Source organism: Mastigoproctus giganteus, chromosome 3 (assembly GCF_048544385.1).
Source record: "Mastigoproctus giganteus isolate SK-2022 chromosome 3, ASM4854438v1, whole genome shotgun sequence".
Lineage (NCBI taxonomy): Eukaryota > Metazoa > Arthropoda > Arachnida > Uropygi > Thelyphonidae > Mastigoproctus > Mastigoproctus giganteus.
This window is the reverse complement of record NC_143577.1, coordinates 101,745,374-101,769,206: the sequence shown is the minus strand read 5'-3', so window position 1 is coordinate 101,769,206 and position 23,833 is coordinate 101,745,374. Positions and strand designations below refer to the sequence as shown.

The following is a 23,833-nucleotide window of genomic DNA, read 5'->3' as shown; positions in this document are numbered from 1 at the left end:
GAAAAGATTTTTGATTAAATGACTTTAGGTTCAGGATAAGATAATTATACATGCTTTTTTTTTTTACCGATAGGCTATGATATGAGAGAACAGAGTGGAGCAGCATAAAATAAAATGAATATTTCCCCGCAAGCTATGCTGGGGAAATTTTAAATTGCTTTGGGGTTTTGAAAGTTAAATGATCTTCAACAAAATGTACTGTTTGTGGAGAATGAAGCAAGGGGTGGAGACGATATCTTTTATAGAAATTGGTAAGGAGAGTTTCTTAATGTTAAATTTTTAATTAAACAGGTTTCATTTAACTTAAATAAGTTTATTAAAAGAGGCTCTTGTGCCTTCATTTCTGTTTACTCCAAATGAAGCAAAGCCACTGAGCAATTGCATGAGATCAGTATGATGAGAATCCAAAATTCCATTTTTAAATGGTAATCTATTGGCGGGTACAACATACTCAAAAAGTGGCAAGAAATTTCAGTGTTATCACTTGGACAATAATAACATTATGTTTTCATGAGAGGGTTCTACAAATGATGCACGTTTCTTGCATAAACTAATTTACATTATTACTGATAGCAAAAAACAAGCACAAAAGTTGCCTGTCTACAGAACATTAAAAGGGCATATCATATTTGTAAATGTATCCTCTGAATTGGAATTCTGTTATAAGGATAACGATCTTGTGGCCGATCGATATATATTCTTAACCGTAACATGGCTAGACTGGCTTCAGTTACATCACGACAGTCCTCGACTTTAAGAGATTTCAGCTTTTTGCAGTACTCCCCAATCAGCCTGTAAATAAATTACACAAATAAATATTTTTTTCAGGAGGGAATGTATAGAAGAAATTGTTATTGCATAGGTACATACTTTATAAAATAAAAAAAGTTACATGGTTAAAGTAATATTTAACCATATAACAAGTTCTTCAGTTAACTACACTGTCAAAAAAGAGGTTATGAATAATTTTTGTCTTTGCATTACAAGTTTCACTTAAGTATTACATAAGGTGCAGAAACTTTCAATGTTGCAAGGTATAAAGATAAGAGTGTCCTATATAGGGAACAACTGAAAAGTTTACTTTTTTTCAACATAAAGTAAAACCTCATAGATCTTAAATTTTCAAAAATCCAGTACTTTTGGAAGGAAAGGAGGGGAATAGTTCACTGAATGTTGCTGCTCCAACTTGTAAATTATATACAGGAACAGTGAAATCTTTATTTTACTTATACAGTGGATTTCCGGTTATTTGGGCCACCGGTTAATCGGGGCAGCTGTTTATTTGGGTCAAATCTTAAAAAACAGAACCCAGTCAAGAAAATAGCCAGAGTTACTTCGCTTAATTGGGACAACATGCCGCAGCACTGAAGATTACCCTACGATTGTCTCCGACCATACCACGTGGTTTGGTCAGATTTCTGGAGGTCACAACCATAAAACAATAAAAACAAATAGCAGTCACCTGTTTATTGGGTTTTTCTGTTAGTGCAATCTATCATAAACGGATAGTAAACTCGATCTTATTGAATTTGCGATAATACCGACAGGTGGAATTCTGTGGGTAATTATGGTGAAATGTGTTTACACTTCCATGGAATCTTCAATCATATAAAAAATTAATTTTAACACCCACCCACAAATGTCAGTGAACAGAAATGTCAACTAGTTAGTATGTACATATTACAGTACATAGTAATTATTCCGATTATCACGTATATTCTTCCGATTTTCAAGTATCATTTAATTTTTTAATTGGTAAGGTAATAAAGGATAAATTTGTGCTTAATATATCTTTACTTTTATTGCCTGCAGCTATAAAAGTAAAGTTCACTACACATTGTGTAGTGACCGGCACTTTACAATGGTGAGTCCATCGTGTCAATGATTTGATTGTACAGTGAACCGATTGTACAGTGGGGGGTCCATTGTATTTTTAACTGTTTACGTGAATCTTCGGATAATTGGGACAGCCGCTTAATTGGGCCAAAACGCTCTAGTCGCGATGTGTCCCAAATAACCGGAATCGACTGTATTAGATGATTTTTTTATATATATAATACAGCAATACTTGTTTTAAACATTCATATACACACAGTTTGCAACACACATACCGGTAATTTGTGTTTTTTTGACAAATATAATGGCTATTTAGGAATTCGGATTCACAGTTCAAAAAAGTAGGTTTTGCTTACGGCCGGGTAACTGACCTAGACAGTAGAGCCAAATCCTGACCCAAACTAATCAACATAAGAAGCCGAGTAGTGTCTATGTACAGATTTTAAAACCACAAGTACTGTATGTAGTACTTGTAGATTCAGGTGCACTATAGCCATAACAGCTAATGTGCCAATAAACAACCATACCACGCACACATGTAGATTTTAAGTACAATATCTTTAAGCTGCTCATTAAAGCTATTACTTAGAATACTACTTACTGACATTTGGTGAATACAGCAGTTTCCAATCAGAGCACAATTAAATGTTTTTTTATGTCTAAACAGGGTTCACACAGTAGGACATTTCTAGATTTACTAGACCAGTGGTGGCCAACAAGTTGATTGCAGCTTTAATTTCAGTTGATCACGACAAATTTTAAATATAGCAGTCCCTCGTTATAACACGGTTCGCTTTATGCTGTTCTTATATTATAAACCCATATCTGACTATAATGCTGTCACAAATCACTATAATGCTCATTTACCAGCGTACAAAATTGCACTTTTGGCATATTTAACAACAATATGTTTCATCTGATGGAGTTAATAACTCAAAAATGAATAGCAAAACAGCATTAAAACATTTCCCATGCTGACTTGAGAAATTTTCCCATGCTCAGTGAAATTTTCTCGCTCGCTAATTTAACTGCGGTACAGTGACTTGTTATGTAGTTCTGAGATCAACATTCTAAAAAATGATGAAGTATATTGCTTGTAATATTTGCGTTATTATGCATTTATCCGAAGTCTAGTCATCACTCAGTACAGTATTAGACATAGTGCATAACGGACAGTTTACTCGAACACTGAATCATAATTAATGCAAACAACGCAGTTACATTTTTGAAGAATTAATAATGGCAGATAAGAATGAAAAAGCAATGACATCTGGTGGACACAGTACGAAGACTACAAATGTAAGAAAACGACTGAATTTGAAAATTAAATTAGATGTTTTTGAAGCAAATCGATTCTGGTCAGTGACAAGCAGATGTGTGCCATAATTTAGGCCTGGCAAGTTTAACTGTAAGAACAATTATAACAAATAAAGAATTAATTTTAGCAGCGGGAAAGACAGCTGTTCCGCTGCAAGCAACTAGGGCTAGGCTGGCTATTAGGATTGAAATGGAGACAAACTAATTTTATTGAAGGTAATATCCAATGCAGAATTCAGTTAAGTTAAATATTATAAAAAAAAAAAAGAGAGAGAGAGATTAGCCTATATGATGATCTGAAGAAAGCTCCAAGTTTTTAACATAGATGAAGCATGACTTTTTTGGAAACGAATGCCTAAAAGAAGTTCCATATTGAAAGAAGAATGTTTGTTATTTGGTTTTTAGGAGCATTAGCAACTAAGGCCATATTGCTTCAGGGATATGCGGTGGTCATTCCCTGACCTTTCTGCATCCTCTGTATTTGGTGGTGATGGGCTTGAACCCTGGTCTAATTTGAAAGAAGAAAAAACATACCAGGTTCAAAGTGGTGAAGGAGTGGTTGACTTTATTGTTGAGTGGAATGCTGCGGGAGATTCCCCTCGGGGGATTCATGAAAAATCGACATATTTTTCATGAATAACTTCATCAATTAAATTCATGATTTTAATTGGAATTTTAAGTTTCATTTTGATACGTAAGTAGTTACCACATAATTATATAAGTATGTAATGCAGAATATTTTATATGTACAAACATATAACTGACATTTGTGCATCTTTTCACTACCGTTTATTATTGATTAGGAAATATCCTATGGCACCGACCACAACTCACAAATACATATTACCTTATGGGAATGCAGCGCTCGCTTAGCGCGGGATTCACTTAGCGCTCTGTTTTTCTGGAACGAATTATCAGCGTTAAGCGGGAGTCACCTGTATATATATAAAAAAATAGATTAGTCAAAATCTAAATGCTATTAAAAAAAATCACTTGTATAAATAACATACTGTAAGATTCCTCTGGCTTTCTCTTTAAGCAATCACTACATACAGGCAACCAGGCTGCCATGCACAGAAACTGAACCTGGCCTGTTATAACGTAAGATCACTCATCGGTGAAGACAGGATATTAGAGCTGGAAAACGAATTAGAAAATGTGAATTGGAATATCATTGGTTTGGCTGAAAGAAGAAGAAGAAATGAATCACTTATAAGTTTATCAAGTGGAAATCTGCTGTACACCAATGGAAATAGTGAAAGGAGTGAAGGTGCAGTTGGGTTTCTGGTCCATAAAGATTTTAAAAACAACATTGTGGAATTCAAAAGTACATCACCAAGAGTGTCAAGCCTAATACTCAAGATTTCTAAGAGGTACAAGCTAAAGATTATAATGATTTATGCACCAACATCGAGCCATGATAATGAAGTGGTTGAAGAAATGTACACCGAAATTGAGTCTTCTAGATGAGCGGAAAACCCACTACACTGTTATTATGGGAGACTTCAATGCTAAAGTTGGAAAAAGACAAAACAGCGCAGAAAGGGGAACTATAAGAAATTTTGGAATTGGTGAAAGAAATGAAAGAGGTGAAAGACTTGTGGAATTTGCAGAATCTCAAGGACTGTCAGTAATGAACACTTTTTTCAAGAAAAGGGTGAACAGAAAGTGGACATGGAAGAGTCCAAATGGATTAACTACTAATGAAATCGACTTCATCCTCACTAACAGAAGATATATTGTGAATGATGTTACCATCCTGAATAAGGTAAATGTTGGAAGAGATCACAGAATGGTAAGATGCACACTTGATATAGATGTAAGAAAAGAAAGGAAAAAACTGACTCAAGTAAATAATACAAAGGTCTTTGAGATAACAGAAGAGGAGAAAAAGCAGTATGTACTGGAACTTAAGAACAAGTTCGAGCTTCTGCACTCTGCTCAGGACCAAGATATCGACGAGGAATATTACAACTTTTTGAAAGTGATAAAGCCCAAGAAACCTATAGGGAAAAAGAAATCCAAAGAAGAAAAAATTAGTCAAGAAACACTTGTCATGATGAACCGAAGACGACAAATGAAAAGCAAGAAAAACACTGACAGGGAGAAAATTGAGTATACTGAGTTATGCAATTTGGTTATTTGAGGAGCATTAGCAACTAAGGCCATATTGCTCCGGGGATATGCGATGGTCAATCCCTGACCTTTCCGCATCCTCCGTATTTGGTGGGCACGGGTTCGAACCCCGGTCTAATCAAGAAGCGTGTGCTACACACTGCTGCTCCTGCCCACCTGGCTACGGAGCCGCCTACTGTTATGCAAAGCCATTAGAAAGAGACTCAGAGAGGACATAAGAAGATTCAACACAAGAAAAGTAGAAGCGGCATTAAGGGAAAAGAAAGGATTTAAATCAGCAGCCATGAGCAGTAATACAGAAAGACAAATGATACTGAAACTGAAGAATAGCAATTGTGTACTTATAAACAGCAGAGAAGGCATAATTCAAATAGCAGAAGACTACTATAGGGAATTATACAAGGAGCAGGGGAATGATGCCAGCAATGGGGAAGATGGATTGCAAAGTAGCAACACATACGACATACCCGATATTCTTCCTGATGAGGTAGAACATGCATTGAAGAAAATGAAGAATCAGAAAGCCCCGGGGGAAGATGAAGTTACTGTAGAGTTGTTAAAATTGGGAGGAAGAGACATAACACAAAAACTGGCAAGGTTCTTCACAAAGTGCATTAGAAAAGGTGTGACGCCTAAGCAGTGGAATAATGCAATCATAGTTTTGCTGCATAAGAAAGGAGATAAATCAGAAATTGGAAATTAGAGACCAATTAGCTTGTTATCCCACATCTACAAGTTGTTCACAAGGATCACTACTAACAGATTAGAAAGAATACTTGATGAGAATCAACCGAAAGAGCAAGCTGGCTTTAGGACAGGATTCTCAACTATGGATCACCTTCACGTAATATCACAGCTAATGAAGAAAGCAAATGAATATAAAACACCATTATGCCGGGCATTTGTGGATTATGAAAAGGCATTTGACTCCATAAGGCAATGTTTGACTCACAGGATAAGGCAATGTTTCGGGCACTGCATTTGACTCACAGCATAAGGCAATGTTTCAGGCACTGATACCGCATATATTATGATTTTGAAGAAAATATATGAGAGTGCTACCTCCTTTATTAGACTAGACAAAGACAGTAGCAAATTTAAAATTGAGAAAGGAGTTCGACAAGGAGACAATATCTCCGAAGCTGTTTACTGCTGCCCTTGAGGAAGCTTTCAGAAGATTAGACTGGTCGCAGAAAGGAGTCAATGTGAACGGAGTACCCAAACCATTTACAATTTGCAGATGACATTGTGGTCATAAGCCACGATCCCAAAGAATTAGAGGAAAATCTTAATCAGTTATGCACAGCTAGTAAGGATTTTGGACTAAGATGAATATGGCTAAAACAAAAGTAATGACGAACAAGTATGCCACAGAAAGGGAAATAATGATTGAAGGAGCAGTAATTGAAAAGGTGGAGTCATATACTTATCTGGGACAAGTTATTAGCTGTAATAATGATAAATGGTTGGAAGTCAAGAAAAGAATAAATTTTGGATGGACAGCATTCAGGAAATATAGTCACATACTGAAGAGCAATATCCCAGTTTGTCTGAAACATAAAATAATGAACCAATGTATACTCCCCACCATGACTTATGGAAGTGAAACTTGGGCACTCACCAAAAGAATGGAAGAGAAGCTGAGAACTACACAGCGAAGAATGGAACGAATCATATTGGGAATCAGACTGTTAGATAAGAAGAGAAACACATGGATTAGGCAGCAAACTCAAGTAAACAAAACTAAAGAACTAAAATGGTCTTGGGCAGGACACATAGCTCGAAGACATGATGACAGATGGACTAAGAAAATAAGAATGGTATCCAAGAGGAGCTAGAAGAAAACCTGGAAGACAAAAGGCGGAGATGGATAGATGAAATTCATGAGTTTGTGGGTAGTAAATGGATGGCCAGTGCTCAAAACAGAAGGAACTGGAAAGTTGCTGGAGAGGCTTTCATCGTGCAGTGGATTGAAAATGGCTTATGATGATGATGATGATGACTGTATACAATTTATGTTAATAAAGAATCTTATTATTATTATTATGCACCCCCACTGCATACGCTTATTAAAATCCATTGAACCACATGACTACTCTTGTCGCTGCGCAGCCACTAGGCTTGTCTAGTGAAAATTCATGCAGTTATGTTGTGGAGGGCACGTGTATGTGCCGAATTCTTATTTAGCTTACTTAATAAGAATAACTGCACAGTAATAATATGTTAATTTGATTTGATTCAACAAGAGTGGGAACTAGAATACTTTTTTGTAATTATAAAAGAAAAATGTTGTTGTTGTTTGATTTGCAATGCTTCCATAGCTATACCCAAAAAAGGAAATTTAGAAAGGCACTTCAACACACTCAATGGTAAATACCAATCAGATTTTCTGCCTAATAGTAACCTTAGAAAAAATAAATTAAAAGAACTTAAATCCATATTATTTGCACAACAAAATTTCTTTGCGAACCCAATTTACAATCTAAAGCAGTAACTGTAGCATCATTTAAAGTGAGTCATCTTCTTGCAAAAAACATGCAAACCATTTTCTGATGGTCAATTCATCAAAGACATTTTTAGAAATAGATTTTTTTGAAAATTTTAAGAACAAAAATTAAATTAAAAGTGCTCTTCAAGATCTGCAATTATCTCGAAATACTGAGATGCGGTGCTTTAAAAAAACTAGTAAAAATGCGAGCAAACAATTGCATGCTCATATTGCTAATTGTGTGTCCTTTTTCTTTACAACCGGATGAATCTACAGATTTCAGTGATACAGCTCAACTGCTCGTTTTTGTTTGTATGTTTTTTGATGATTCTGCCACTAGAGAAGAACTGCTGAATATGGTTTCATTAAAAGAAAGAACTAAAGGTCTTGAGAGATTTAACACATTCAAAAATCTTATTGAAAAAGTTAAATTACCACCATTAAAGCTCATATCAATAACAGATGGAGCTAAAGAAATGACAGAACATCTTAACGGATTCATCTTATCCCATTGTGCCAAAAGGATGATGAATTCCCAGATTTTTTGAGTTACCAATGGGTCATCCACCAACAAGTGTTAGCCAGCAAAAGATTAAATACTAAAAGTGTTACGGACATACTTTCAAAATCGTGAATTCCTTCAGAGCATAATCTCTTCAAAGGAGACTTTTCAAAATGCAACTCGATGAAAATGAACCAGTTCTGATATCACACACAGATGTGAGGTGGCCAAGTTGGAGTAAGTTTCTACAGTGATAATGAAATTTTCTGAATGAAATTAAATATTTTGTTGATCAAAGGGGAGATGATTATCAGCAGCTACAAGATATGGAGTGGTTGTGTGATCTGGCTTTTTTGGTAGATTTTACCAGTAAATTAAGTGATCTGAATTTGGAATTACAAGGAAAAAATAAAAATATGGGTGACATTATTAGTATTTCTGCATATAAATATCAATTTTTGGCAATGGCTAAGAATCTCAAAGAAAAAAAAAAAAATTATCATTTTGCAAATATGCAAGATCATTTGCAAAAATATCCTGTTTTTGAATTTAATTGTGAGAAATATGTTTCTGAAATTGAAAAAGTTGTGCATGATTTTGAAACCAAATTCAGTGATTTTAAAACCAGGTTCAGCGATTTTAAAACAACTGAAGACATTGTTCAATTTATTATTTATCCATTTAATGTCGACTTAGATACGAAACAAATGGAAGAGAAAAATTGAGATTTTTCACATGGAGAAAATATTACTTGGAAATGAAATTATTACACTGCGAAACTATTTCTTCCTAAAGCCAGGTCATCAGAAAAAGACTTTTGGAAATATGTTTGCTGAGAAAAGTACTCAAATGTAAAAAAAAATGCAGTGAACTAAATTTTAAATACCTGTTTTGGTTCCACATATCTATGTGAATCGGCCTTTTCGTATTTGAAACAAACAAAGACGAAGAATCATTCTACTCTTACGAACTTGCATACAGAAGATTTTTTACGGTTGGCCTTATCACAGTATATCCCCGATTTTGAAAGCTTGGCAGATGACATTAAGACAAACTTCACATAAATTAAAAATTTAAATACATATGAATTTAAAATAAGAATTCTGAATTGTATTTAATTTTAAAATTTATAAACATTTTTCAATGTGTGTTGATTAATTTTTTTAATCACGTGCAATGAAATTCTTGAGATGGGAGATCGCGGCACATTTTGAAGAAAAAAAGTAGATCGCATTACAAACTTAAGTTGGCCACCCCTGTACCAGATAACTGCTTTCTATGTCAAAAAAACAGTTTAGAGGGAAAGCAATATCCTTAATCTGGTTATCAGCAATGAATTCATCATGTATCAAGTAAAAGAACCTCTAACTGATAGTGATTATAGCATGCTGATGTGAAATTTATTCAAAGCAATATTTCTCAAGGGTAAAGATAAAGGGTTTTGTTTTTGCAAAGATGATTATAAAAGGCTCAGGCATTTTTTAAACTTTTTTTCAAGTGGGATCAACATCAGCTGGTCTCACTAAAAAGAGTTTTAAAAAGTGATGTTGGAAAATGTAAATGTCAAATGGGCAGTGTTCAGGTTATTATGAGAAAGTCTTTGTATAAGATAACAGAAGAAGAAAAAGACTGAACCACATGAGAACACTGGATATGGGAGGAATAACTACTAAACATCCTGTAGTCACTAACAAGATGAATAAATACATTCCATCTACATTCACACATGAATATAGATGGAACACATTTCCTTTTTGTTTTGCAACTAAAAGGAAAGCACCAGAGGCAGATGGAATCTATCCAATTATTTTAAAAGTTGCAAAAGAAGTAATTAAATCTTTAGCCACTGTGAGAGCACCCTTAGATTCATAAGTTTGATCTGTGTCATGGAAAATTACAGTCAATAGTTAAAGTAATAGTGCAAGATTATCTTGTAAGGGTGAAGCCATTTTTAACCACAACATGGATTTTTTAAAGGAAGATCATGTCTTACCAGTCTGATTAGCTACTGCAAAGTTGTCACAAAGAAACTAGATGCAAAGAATATTTCTGATATCCACAATTAAAAATTCCACTTTTAACTGCATCATTTTAAATATTATATATAAAGTAGGTCCCAAAATTTTCAAACTTAAAATACATGATCCTGATCATAATGCAAATGACTCTCTGGTTCATACTTGTGTTTGTCTTGTAGTTATAGCCTGTCTGTTTTATGTCAGTCAGTGATGTGTAAAAGGGGAAGGTCAAAGTTATAGCAGATGCATAGTACTGCTATTCATTCCGATAATTAAGAATTCAGTACTTAAACTTAACAATATGGATTAATAAGGATGATGTGTCCACAGCTGTTACACACACACACACACACACACACACTGAAGCAGAGGTGGTGCTCTTATTGTCCCAATAAAACTACGTCCCTTTACATCTCGAGTTTTACTAGATGCTTAGGGTGATAAACACAGCTATGTCCACTTCTGTTCTGCATTAACACAGCCTCCCATTAAGGAACACCCTTTCTGAGGATGAAATAATCCTCACTTAATTTTTAGATTTATGTACAATCAATTTACAAAAAAAATTATATATTTGTATACATGTTAAATTTGTTGATGCATAAGCAACTTAGGCTATAATGCACTGATTACTGTCTAATATCTCCTTCGTTTGTCTTACACGTGATGACTCATATATTGTGATATTTATAGAAAGAGAAAAATGTCATCCATATCCTCACGATCTCCTAGAACACACTAATGATAACTGGCTGGAGTTATGAAAATGAGAGAAGAAAGCAGTTTTCCGTTCTTTCAGATATAGCGGGCATTCCAGGATGATATGTTTTACTGTTAATAAGCATAAGCAGTTACTGCATTGTGGAGGATCACCGTTTTTTAGTAAGTAGCTATGAGTGAGGAATGTATGACCAATGTGTAATCTGGCCATGATGGTTTCCTCCTTTCTGTTTTGTCTCTGACTGTATTGCCATTGCTTGGGTTCTCTCTTGATTTCATGAAGTTTATTATTTGCTTGATCTTGCCACATGCGTGTCCACTCTTGTTTATACATCTGTTTGATAATGGATTTATGGTCAACATAAGAAGTCCTGAAATTAGATGGTATCATATTTGTAGCACATTTAGCAGCTAAATCTGCCTGCTCGTTTCCTGGTATTCCAACATGTCCAGGGATCCAACAAAATATTACTAGCTGTCCATGTCCGTGAAGTTCTAGTAGCTGTGCCCAAATTTTTTGTACCAGCAGATGACTAGGGAAGAATTTACACTGTAGAGCATTAACAGCACTTAACGAGTCGGTATATATGATGGATTTGGTATACGAGTCTTCTTTGATATTCTCTAGGACTAGAACAATACCGTATAATTCTGAGGTATAAGTACTGCATTCAGACGGAAGCTGTCTGGAGATGGTGACATTTGGTAATACTACAGCGGCACCAACTTTACTACCAATTTTGGATCCACCTGTATATATTTGAATGGAAGTGCTAAACTCAGAGGAGTGGGTCATATGAATTTGCCTAATGTTGGAATCTGGAAGGTTATTCTTTCCCCATTGCTGAAAGTGTCTATCAATATGTATCAGAGGCATTTGCCATGGCTGGGTTTCCATGCTAGTATCCTGAAGTATGTTAGTAAAATTCAGATCCCTGTGATAAGAGCTTGAAATTTCTGTGATAAGAGCTTGAAGCCTAATTCCAGGTGGTTTACTTTCATAAAGTTTACTCCATTTGGGCATAAAGAGATATTGCCATATAGGATGATGTGGAAGACTGCTGATTTTGGCTGCGTAATTTAGTAACAGAACTTGTTATCGAAGATGTAGCGGTGGCTCATAGGCTTCGGTATATAGGCTTAAGATTGGTGAAGTACGAAAAGCCCCCAGTGCGACTCGTAGGGCACTATGATGTACGGGATCGAGCCATTTCAGTGCACTCGGTCTGGCCGAGTCATATGCAGGAGACCCATAGTCTAACCTGGATCTAATCAGCGAGCGATATAGCTGTAGCAACACATAACGACCTGCGTCCCATGAAATAGAAGAAATTACTCTGAGAAGATTTAGTTTTCTAAGACAACTTGTACGAATATGTTTTATATGTTCCAGGAAGTTTAATTTTTTATCAAATATTACACCAAAGAATCTAATACTAGGCTGGAAAGTAATACAATGAGAATCTAACTTTAGGTCTGGATCAGGATGTAAAGAATGTTTGCAACAGAAGTGTACGGCAGTTGTTTTTGGTTTAGAAAGTCGATATCCGTTGTTTTTGGCCCAAGAGACTATTTTGTTAATGGTACCTTGTAGTTGTCTTTCAATTAGTCGCATATTTTGAGAGTGACACGAGACGGCAAGATTGTCAGCATATAGGTATGTGTCAACTGTATTAGGTATACACTTGGTTATGGCATCAGTCCTAATGGCAAAGAGTGTGGCACTCAACACTTAACCTTGGGGAACTCCCTCTTCTTGTACATATGCTCGAGACAATGATGAATGGAATCGGATTTGAAACGATCTATTGCCTAGAAAGTTTTTAATGAATATCGGCAGATGACCCTGAAGTCCACATTTATGTAAGTCCGGAAGAATCCCACATTGCCAAGTTGTATCGAAGGCTTTCTCTATGCCAACGCATATCACGACTAGATGCTCATTTCTGAGGAAAGCGTTCTGGATATTTGTTTCTGCTTTGATAATGAGATCAAGTGTAGATCTTCTTCTCCAGAAGCCATGCTGGTTTGGACTTAGAATGTTTTCCGTTTCTAGAAACCATGTCAATCTAGTGTTAACTATTTTTTCAAATGTTTTTCCCAGACAACTGGTTAGAGAAATAGGGCGGTAGTTTCTGGGATCTGTGTGGTCTTTTCCTGGTTTCGGGAAAGCTAGCACATAAGAATGGCACCAGATAGCAGGGTAATACTCCTCTAGAAAAATTCTGTTATACAGTTGTAATAGGGCAGTTAATGAATCCTCACTTAAATGACAGATCATGGTGTAAAAAATTCCATCGGGGAATGGAGCACTATTCTTTAATCGGGAAAGTGCACTGCACAATTCAATCATGGTCAGAGGTAGGTTATACGAATATGGGATGGCAGTATTAAATTTCAGTTTGTATTTTTCTCTCTGGGATTTTACCAATTTAAATGCTGGTTCGTATGTGGCAACAGCTGAAAGTGTTTCAAATGAAGTACCTAAGACATTGGCAATCTCTAGAGGTTCAGAAACTTCCTTCCCTCTTACAAGTAGAATAGGAGAAGTTCTTTGCGAGTATTTGCCATTAATTCGTTTGATTTTTTTCCATATTGTAGAAGTATCTGTGGATCTGTTTATGGTGGAAGCGTAATGTGCCCATGCTTCTTTTTTACTCTCGTCTTATATGACGAGCTTTAGCTCTGGCTCTCTGAAATTGTAGGAGGTTGGCTGTGGTTGGATATTTTCGAAACAGATTCCAGTACTTATTCCTTTCATTTTTAGCATTGTTGCATGCTTCATTCCACCACATTTTTGGATGAAGATTTTGGAATAGAAGCCTCTGATGCTTTCATTATTTTTCGTGTAGTATACCTGACTGCAGAATCAATTGTGAGGGTTGTAATGACAGAAGTATCTATTCGAGCTATTTCCTGGTATTTAGTCCAGTTAGCCTTTTCAAATTTCCAGGTTGTCCTAATGTCTCTCTTGGGAGAACTTGAGCTGAAAGTACAGATGATAGGAAAGTGGTCGCTACCACAAGGGTTATCAGTAACAGTCCAGTCTATAATAGGAAATATTGCTGGGGAGAAAATCAATAGCTGAACTTGAACCAGATGGAGAGTGTACGTATGTGTGATCACGAGTGTTTAGAATAGTTAGATTATGTTTATCTAAAAATTTTTCTCTAGAGTCAAGATGTTGGGAACCCCATAGGGGGTGATGGCCATTGCAGTCACCCATAATACAAAAGGGAACAGGTATTTGTTTTACTATATCATCTAAATCATCAAGGCTGTATGTATGGTTTGGCAATAGATACAACGAAACTAATGTTACTGTTATACCAATGGTGACACAAACTGCAATCGCCTCTAAAGATATTTGCATGGGGATAGGTCTACAGGGAACAACAGAGTTCACAATGACTGCTACTCCTCTGAATTAGAGGAACTTCTATCTTTTCTATATGTAGTATAATGCTTAATTGTCATAGATACTGTATTTGTGAGATTGGTTTCTTGAATGCATACTGCAACAGGCTTATATTTACTTAATAGATTGTAAAAGTCATCTACGTTAGCACGGAGCCCACGGCAATTCCACTGAATAACTGTACTCATTGTTTGGTTTTAACTGGTGTCTGCTAACATCCGTGAAGTAGTCTGCTTACGCCTGTCTATTTTTCCCTTTTCCTTCTTTGAGAAAAATGGTCTGCCTGTGTCAATGTCATCTTCTGGATGAATTTCAAGAATTGTATCGTCTTCGCCTGCTTTTTCATCGATGTCCATGGTATCAGATCTAAGTTTGTATTTATCACTTCTTTCAAAGCTCTTGATTTGTTCTTTCTGTTGCTGTTTGGGATTCTTATCTGGAGGTACTGTTACTGGTGTATTTACTTCTTGAGTTACATATTTGGAGGGAGAGTGTTCCTTTGATGAAGAAAGTACTGATTTAGCCCAACCAGATATAGAGATATTTGGAGGGACTGAGCAGTCAGTTTGAGTTGATACTGAGCATAATCGTTGAGTAATTGACGCATATGTAGATGATTTAACAGGAATTGTAAATTGTTTTTTTGCCTCTTGATATGACACCTTATGCTCTATTTTATATTTCTGAATATTCTTCTCTTGTTTCCATTGATCGCAGTCCTTAGAGAAGGCAGAATGATTTCCATGGCAATTAGGACAGTTTTGAGTTTCCTTGTTACAATCGGTATGTGTGTGTGTGTGTTCTTTAGAACCACAAGCAGCACAAGTGACTACACCTCTGCATATAGTTTGCGAATGAACAAATTTTTGGCACTTGAAGCACCGTACCGGATTGGGAATGTATGGTCAAACATGACATCTGAGGTATCCAGCCTTTATAGTTGTGGGGAGAATTGGTGTTTTAAAAGTCAGTATATTTGTCCGAGTAGGGATAAGCTCTCCATCTCTTTTGATCAAAATTCTTTTGGCGTGGATTACATTTTGGCATGGACAAGTTCATCTTCCAATACATTTAGGAGATCCCATTCTAATATTACCCCTTTAGAGGAGTTCAAGGTGGCATGTGGGGTAACCTTTGTGGGAATTCCACCAAATGTAGAAATTTTCAGGAGTCTCTCTGCATGTCTATGTTCATTCATCTCCACTAATAAATCTCCAGATCTTAATCGACAAACCATTTTTGGAGGGCCAGCCACATTTCCAAGACATTTCTGAATCAAAAATGGAGATAACTTACTCAGTGGTTGGTCTGTGGAGGAATGCAATATAAAAAAGAGGAGCAGAATAATCTGTCCCTTCTTTTTTTTGTCTCTTGGCATGGGATGGGTTTAAGTCATGATATAGGCCATGCCTATCTAGATCTGGATCAGTAGATCTGCAGCTCGACTGTTTTGTGTTTTCCATCACTGCTCCTTTTAGTCCTGGGAGAGTGGATTTCTTCTCCCAGACTTCCAGCCTTGCCACGAGCAGGCAGGAGCGGTACCACCAGTGACCAAGCGATAAAGAGATTAGTTGTTAGTGTGTTAATAAGTTATTCCTATATACAAAAAAAACAGGTGTCTTGACTTTCTGTTAAGTGAGCTAACTTCTTTACTTCAGAAGTGCAAAATTAAATAACTTCAGAAAAATAACACTATTCTATAATCAACCGCTCTTTTAAGTAAATCGCTATAGTCACTGGCTTGGCACTCGGGGCCATTTGTATACAATGGTTTACATGAGTTTGTTTATACTAGTTTTACCTTAGTTTAACAGTTTTCTACAGAGGGGACCCATACTCGTGCATATTCTCATTTATGTGGGTGTACCAGGAAACTAACTCTAGCATATTTTGATACCCTACTATATTTAAAAAAAATACACCTTTTTTTCAGTCAGTACTCAGATTTCAAGATAATTATTGCATAAATAGGAGCAATGTGGCATTAAGATTACTACTACGGATATATGGTTAAGTGGTATGAAAACAGAGTAGTGTTAAATAGCCAATGTCCTTTATGGCCTAATTTGATGACAGGGTGCCATGGGATGTGATGTTGGTCCCCATATCATATTTTAAGATTTATTAATGATTTTCATGTGGGTATGTAAAGTTTGATGCCTGTGCCAACATCAATATCCTTCATCTGGTTCTCAGCAGTGATTCATCATATATTATCTTCAAGTAAAAGAACCTTTACTTCCTTGCATCTTTATATTATCGGTAAGTAGCTGTTAATTGTGAAAGTAGTAAATGACAGTAATCAGTGCACGTTACTTCAAGAGATACAGATGAACAATGCAGAGGGGTTGGCAAAATTGGGATAATTGTGACAAATGAAAGGTACACTTGGGTAGCAGCAATCCTGGACAAACACAACACACCAAACTTAAGGTAGTTGATAAGTAAAAATACAGGATATTTCCACAGTCTGAGATGAAGTTCTCTGAACAGTCTGCTGGAAAAGCTCATTGGGCTTTGTAATCAAGAAAAAGGAAGTAATTATTTTGCTGTATAAGTATTCTTTCTCAGTGATACACACATAAGGGGACATAAATGTAAATAAAAAAAAAAAAGTTTTTTTTAGGAGCATTAGCAACTAAGGCCATATTGTTCCAGGGATATGGTGGTCATTCCCCGACCTTTCCGCATCCGTATTTGGTGGTCACAGGCTCGAACCCCAGTCTAATCAAGAAGCGTGTGCTACGCACTGCTGCTCCTGCCCACCTGGCTACGGAAGCACCTTAAAAAAAAAAAGAGAGGATAAAATGGATTGTTGCAGAATAGGTTTGCAAAAATTTGTTTTCAAACTGAGGGTACATGATTGTTTTCTTGTTTTTTGGCTGATGCTGTATAAAATTGTTTCCTGGTATTATTTTCCACTACAAATACTGAAAATTTAATTTTTGGCACAACAAAACTCATGGACTGTTGAGAAGTCTGCTGTAATGGGATTTTATTATTATTAGTAGTAATGGCTATGATGCAAGAAAGCAAGATATTAAAAATAAAAATCCCTCCCACATCACCTGTCGGTCTCCTCCAATAATTCATGCAGGTCTTCTTTGAATTTATTCAAACTATTCACTTCCACAACAGATGGAAGTTTGTTCCAATAATCAATCACCCGCTAGCTGAAGACACACCTATCCTGCAACGATCCTTCCAATTTGGATTGATGTCCCCTCATGTTCAGTCTCAGAAAGAAGAAAAAAGCTATCAACATTGAACTTGCTCAATCTATTCAAAGCTTTAAATGCCCCAATCAGATCACCTCACAAGTGCCTAGTCTTCAGACACTGAAATTTGTGGAACTAAAGCCTTTATATGAGGGGAATGCGACTGGTGACAGGGACAAAAGGGTAGCAAAGACTACTCTTTTTTGATGGGCAATGCGATTGGTCACAGGGTTCCGGCTGCAGAGATGGGCAATCCTTACTAAAATGAAGCCTCCTGAACTGTATACAGTACTCAGCTGCCCAAACCACTGCTCTTTATTTATTTTTTTTATGAAAACCCCAAACACGAGAGGTATTAGAACCTATAGTACTTAGTACTGTGCTTGGGTTGGAGGTTGAAAGGATGAAAGACGATATTTGTTGACATTAGACTTTAACTTCTGTAGACTGTAATTTTCAGGAAATACATATGAAGGAAGGTTGTTCCATAAAACGGCAGTTGAATGAATAAATGAGGAAGATGAAAAGTTCGTTCTATGAGTTTGAAGTTGGACAGTAAATGGATGTTGGCGGGTGGAGGCACATCACATGTTCGGACTGTTTTGAAAGAGAGAGAGCTGGAATTATAGAAGCCAATTCAGAAGAACAGTGCCCATGGTAGTATCTGTAGAAATGGAATGCAGCAGAAACTACATCTATGAGACAGCGAGTAGGGAGACTATTGTTGTTGTTGTTTGGTTTTTAGGAGCATTAGCAACTAAGGCCATATTGCTCGGGAATATGCGGTGGTCATTCCCTGACCTTTCCGCATCCTCCATATTTGGTGGTGACGGGCTCGAACCCCGGTCTAATCAAGAAGCGTGTGGTACACACTGCTGCTCCTTCCCACCTGGCTATGGAGGCGCCAGGGAGACTATTAGAGATGAGTCATTAATTAACCTAACTGCCCTCTTCTGAATGCAATCCAGAAGCCTGAGAGAGGTTTGGGGGGGTCAGCCCCAGATGTGGGAACAATATTCCATGGTACAGCGGATTTGCAATTTTTACATAGCGAACAGCTGTTTGGAAGAAAAGTAATGCTGAGAGCAAAAGAAAAAAACAAGTTTTTAGATGCAGAGGAAGCAATATTTGTAAAGTACTTGTGCCAAGAGAGATTAGAAGTCAGGGTAATCCCCAAAAGAGATATATCATCTTGCCTAGAAATCGGAGCGTCACCAAAGATAAGCATAGGAGCAGAACAATCCTTTTTGCCAGATATAAGACAACACTGAGTTTTAGAAGGATTAAAATCAACTAAGTTTTCTTTGCCACACTGGAGAATTATCTGAAGATTGGCATTTAAAGAATTGGTAGCAGATATTTGAGAAGTTCAAGCTGATTGAGCAGGGCAAGGTTTCTCAAAATGGAAAGTGGAATGCAATGTGCTATCATCGGCAAAACTATGGATAAGGTTTCTATTCAGTGGAATAAAGTCATTAATATAGAAGAGGAAAAGAGTGGGGGAAAGATCTGAGCCTTGGGGAGTTATGTTGTTTGGTTTTCAGGAGCTCGTTCGTTCGTTCGTTATTTGGTTTTTAGGAGCATTAGCAACTAAGGCCATATTGCTCCGGGATATGCGGTGGTCATTCCTTGACCTTTCCGCATACTCCGTATTTGGTGGTGACGGGGGTTTTCAGGAGCATTAGCAACTAAGGCCATATTGCTCCGGGATATGCAGTGGTCATTCCCTGACCTTTCTGCATCCTCCGTATTTGGTGGTGACAGGCTGAAACCCAGGTCTAATCAAGAGGCGTGTACTACGCACTGCTGCTCCTTCCCACCTGGCTACGGAGGCGCCGAGCCTTGGGGGACACCAGCATTAGTGGAAAAGTTAGAAGACAAAGAGCCATCTACCATCACCCTCAGTGAACAAGAAAACTGGATAACCAATTACAAAAAACAGTTGGAAAACCATAAGATGGAAGTTTGTTTAGAAGACCTTTACGCCAAACACAATTGAAAGTCTTTGAGATATCAAGAGCAACTGCTTGTGTTTCACCGAACCTTTCCATTGAATTTGTCCATAAATGGGTAACATAAATACTAATGATATTAAGACTAGGAGACTGGCAGAATTACTTAACAAGTACAGGTCACTGTTGAACAAAAGCCGAGAATTAGGGTTGAATTTGAAAGTGTCTGCAATTCTGCCCAGACACGATAGGAGGGAGTATATGATGACAGCCCTGTCGATCAATTTGGCCCTGGAAAGATTGTGCAAGGCTCAAGGGGTAGACGTTTTTTCAGCCTGGACTGTACTTGTTAACAGGAGAGATTGCTTCTACAGGGATCGGATACACGTAAATAGAAAGGGTGCAAGAATATTTGCTGATGCTATCGAGGCAGTGTTAGGTGGGTCGGAAAACTGCTAGCTTGGGGGGAGACAAAGACCAATAGATTGACAGTAGCCACTGGCAGAGGTGAAAGAGATTCTTGGGCACTGCTTCTATTAGAATGAGCAGAAGCCTGAAAAACAAGATGCATGATATTTCAGAGACTGCTGGGAGCCATTGCGGTACAAGTAAACACATGGGTTGTGTTAGGGTAGCTAAGAATAGAAACAGGTGCAGGTATACTTGCGTGTACACCAATGCTAGGAGTTTAGTAAACAAATTTGATGAATTTGAGGTATTGCTCAAAACATCAAAGGCAGATATTGTTGGGATATCAGAGACGTGGTGTCACACAGATATAAGGGATGCAGAACTGGAATTTGGGGAGTACATCTACAGAAAGGATAGACAGGATAGGATGGGGGGAGGGGTTATGCTATTAGTTAAGAAACACATAAAAACCAAGGAAGTGAAGCCAGTCGACATCGCTGGACAGTGCAGTGTTGAGTCAGTTTGGTTTGACATAAGCATTGGGAGATCAAAATTGAGAGTAGGAGTGTGCTATAGGCCTAATGACTCTGATGAGTATAATAAGAAACTGTACAGGGAAATAGAGTGGGCCAGTAAATCAGATAGTCTTATAATGGGAGATTTTAATTTCCCAGATATTGACCGGAATTTGGGGGCTGGTCACTCACACACTAGCAGGGCTCTTGTGGATTTATTGGATGATTGTTTTCTACATCAGCATGTTCGGGAGGCAACTAGAGGGAGTAATACTCTTGATTTGATTATCGGCAGTGATTCTTCATGCATTAAGAATCTGCAGATTAATGAACCACTAGGTGGCAGTGATCACAGTGTGCTGAAGTGGGATTTACTCAAAGAGGTAACTACCATTGGGGGTAAAGGGAAGGGTTATTGCTTCCGTAAAGGTGACTACGATGGACTGAGACAGTATTTAAATTCTATACAGTGGGACCAACTGATGATGTTACCAACAGCAAATTCAAAATGGGAAGCATTCAAAGAACTTATCTTGGAAGCTACTAGGCTTTACATACCAACTAGGAAATATTGTTCAAGGTTTAGGCCAAAATGGATGTCAGATGAACTAATCAGGCATATGGCAGAGAAGAAAAATGCATGGGATACTTACGAATTAACACATGACACAGAAGCCTATGATAGATACAAGTTGATATGCAACCAACAAAGGAGGTTAGGCAGGCGAAGGCAGATTACGAGAAATCCTTGGCTAGGGATGCAAAGAAAAACAGCAAAGAGTTCTTTACTTATGTAAACTCTAGAAGGAAGGGGATGAATCAGATTGGTCCACTTGATATTGATGGGTCAACTCTTGATGATCCTGCTCAGGTAGCTAACAAACTAAATGAATATTTTGCATCGACATTCACATATGAGGAGTTATTCAGCGAGGGGAATGCCAGAGGTGTATTCAACTCTAGCAGTAAGCTACAGAATCTTGAAATAACTGGGAGTAAAGTGGAGGAGAAATTGTTGAAGATAAACACAAGAAAGGCACACGGGGTGGATGGGATCTATCCAGTTATATTAAAAGAGGCAGCAAAGGAAGTAAGCAAACCCTTAGCCATAATTATGAGAGCTTCCTTGGACTCAGGGGAGGTACCCATAGACTGGAAATGTGCAAATGTGACCCCAATTCACAAAGGAGGATCAAAGGCTGACACAAGTAATTATAGACCTGTGAGCTTAACTTCTGTTCCAGGAAAATTAATGGAGGCACTGTTTAAAGAAGCACTGCAGGATCATTTAGACAAGACTTCAGTTATAGCTCGGACACAGCATGGTTTTGTTAAGGGGAAGTCTTGCCTGACCAATTTGATTGGATACTATGATGCAGTCACAAAAAGAACTGGATGCAGGGAATAGCTTTGATATTATATACTTGGATCTTAGAAAGGCTTTTGATACTGTTGCACATGGAAGACTGCTACACAAATTGGAGCAGTGTGACATTTGAGGCAAATTGCTGCTATGGATAAAGGGGTGGTTGAGGGGGAGAAGACAGAGAGTGGTAATCAATGGACACTGCTCATCGTGGACTAATGTTATTAGTGGAGTCCCTCAGGTCTCAGTGTTGGGTCCATTATTGTTTTCTGTATTTATACATGATATTGATGATGGTATATCAAGCTTAATGTCCAAGTTTGCAGACAATACAAAGGTTGGCAGGGTTGTCAAGGACACTACTGATACTATGCTGCTGCAACAGGATCTGGAAAGGTTGAGCAGATGGGCTGAGAGGTGGCAAATGAAGTTTAACATTGACAAATGTAAAGTACTACACATGGGAAACAGCAACCCCAGAGCAACCTATCAACTCTGTGGTACTACACTGACAGTGGTAGAGAATGAAAGGGACTTGGGGGTGGTTGTGCAGGCAGATATGAAGTTTTCTGAGCAGTGCAGATGGGCTGCAAGAGTAGCTCATGGAGTATTGTCAATGATATACATGAATTTTTCCAGCAGGGATAAGGAGGTGATTATTCCCTTGTATAAGGCAATGGTCAGGCCACACCTAGAGTACTGTATACAGGTCTGGAGGCCTCATTTCAAGAAGGATGTAGAGCTGCTGGAACGAGTACAGAGAAGGGCAACAAGATTAGTGAATGGAACAAAGGGATGCTCTTATGAAGAAAGGCTTAAGTTTTGCAAATTACAGTGTCTGGAGACTACGCACCAGCGAGGTGATCTGATAGAGGTGTGTAAAGCCTTGAATGGTTTGAGCATGTTCAATGCTGATGGGATTCTTCCTCTAGCTCAGAATAATCACCTGAGAGGGCATAAATTCAAATTGAGGAAAGACAGATGTAGGATAGACGTGCGGAAATTTGCCTTTAGCCAGCGGTTGGTTGGTTGGTTGGTGGAACAGACTTCCATGCCTTGTAGTGGAGGTTGATAGCCTAAATAAGTTTAAGGCTCAGCTGGACAGGTATTTTGAACGAACAGAGGGGTGAAGTGGAAGTGTTTTTTTTTTTTTTTTTTTTGGCTGATGCTGCATAAGCTTGCTTTCTTGCATCAAATGCCTCTACTAATGCTAATAAGCCAGAATATCACCAGTGGATCGACACTGATGGAATTCATAATTGTGATAGTTGATCAGACGGAAAGTTTCTAGGTAGTTTAAGAGTTGTCAGTTAATTGATTTCTCCATTACTTTAGAAAGAGTAGAAGTAATTTTAATGGGACGATAAATGGATGGAAGGGATTTGTCACCCTTTGTAGGAACTGGCCGGATATGAGCAAATTTCCAAGCAGAAGGAAAAACACCTTTGGGATAAGAAGGTGAAAAAAGGCGGCAAAGAACTGGAGTAAGTTCAGGAGCACAAGTTTTGGGCTCAAGTGGAGAAATACCATCAGGACCTGGAGCTTTCTTAGCATCAAGATTCATCAAAATCCTTCTGACATCCTTTTGACGAAAGACCACAGGAGGCATTGAACAGATCGTGTTGGGAATGGTGGGAGGTGTTTTACCAAAATCATTAATACATGAGTTGGAAAAATGGGTCAGCTTTATCCTTGGCTGAAGTGACAAGAGAACCATCTGGTTTTGCCAGAGGTGGGAGCAGAGATGGGTAAACATTGTGGCTAATAGCTTTGGCAAGAGACCAGAATGCTCAGCTACCATTAGGGCAAGAAGCAAATTTTCTACTCTTTGCCTGTTCGAAATCTAGTTTGGACTGATTAATAATTGCTTTACAATTGTTGCAAGCTTTAGTAGGCAGAAAATGAAACTGAAGAATTGAAAACAAGACAATTATGA

General features: G+C 37.6%; 1 protein-coding gene across 4 annotated transcripts in view; it reads right to left on the bottom strand.

The window, feature by feature from the left end:
* Positions 1-341: 341 nt before the first annotated feature.
* The window catches only part of jet (F-box and leucine rich repeat protein jetlag), a 122,433-nt gene continuing 98,941 nt past the window's right edge, over positions 342-23,833 (bottom strand). For all 4 annotated transcript variants that reach the window (XM_090370611.1, XM_090370614.1, XM_090370612.1 and 1 more), the window contains one exon: positions 342-792. In XM_090370611.1, the coding sequence (XP_090226737.1) occupies positions 624-792 (169 nt within the window). In that variant the 3' untranslated portion in view covers positions 342-623. The remainder of the gene's footprint in view (positions 793-23,833) is intronic.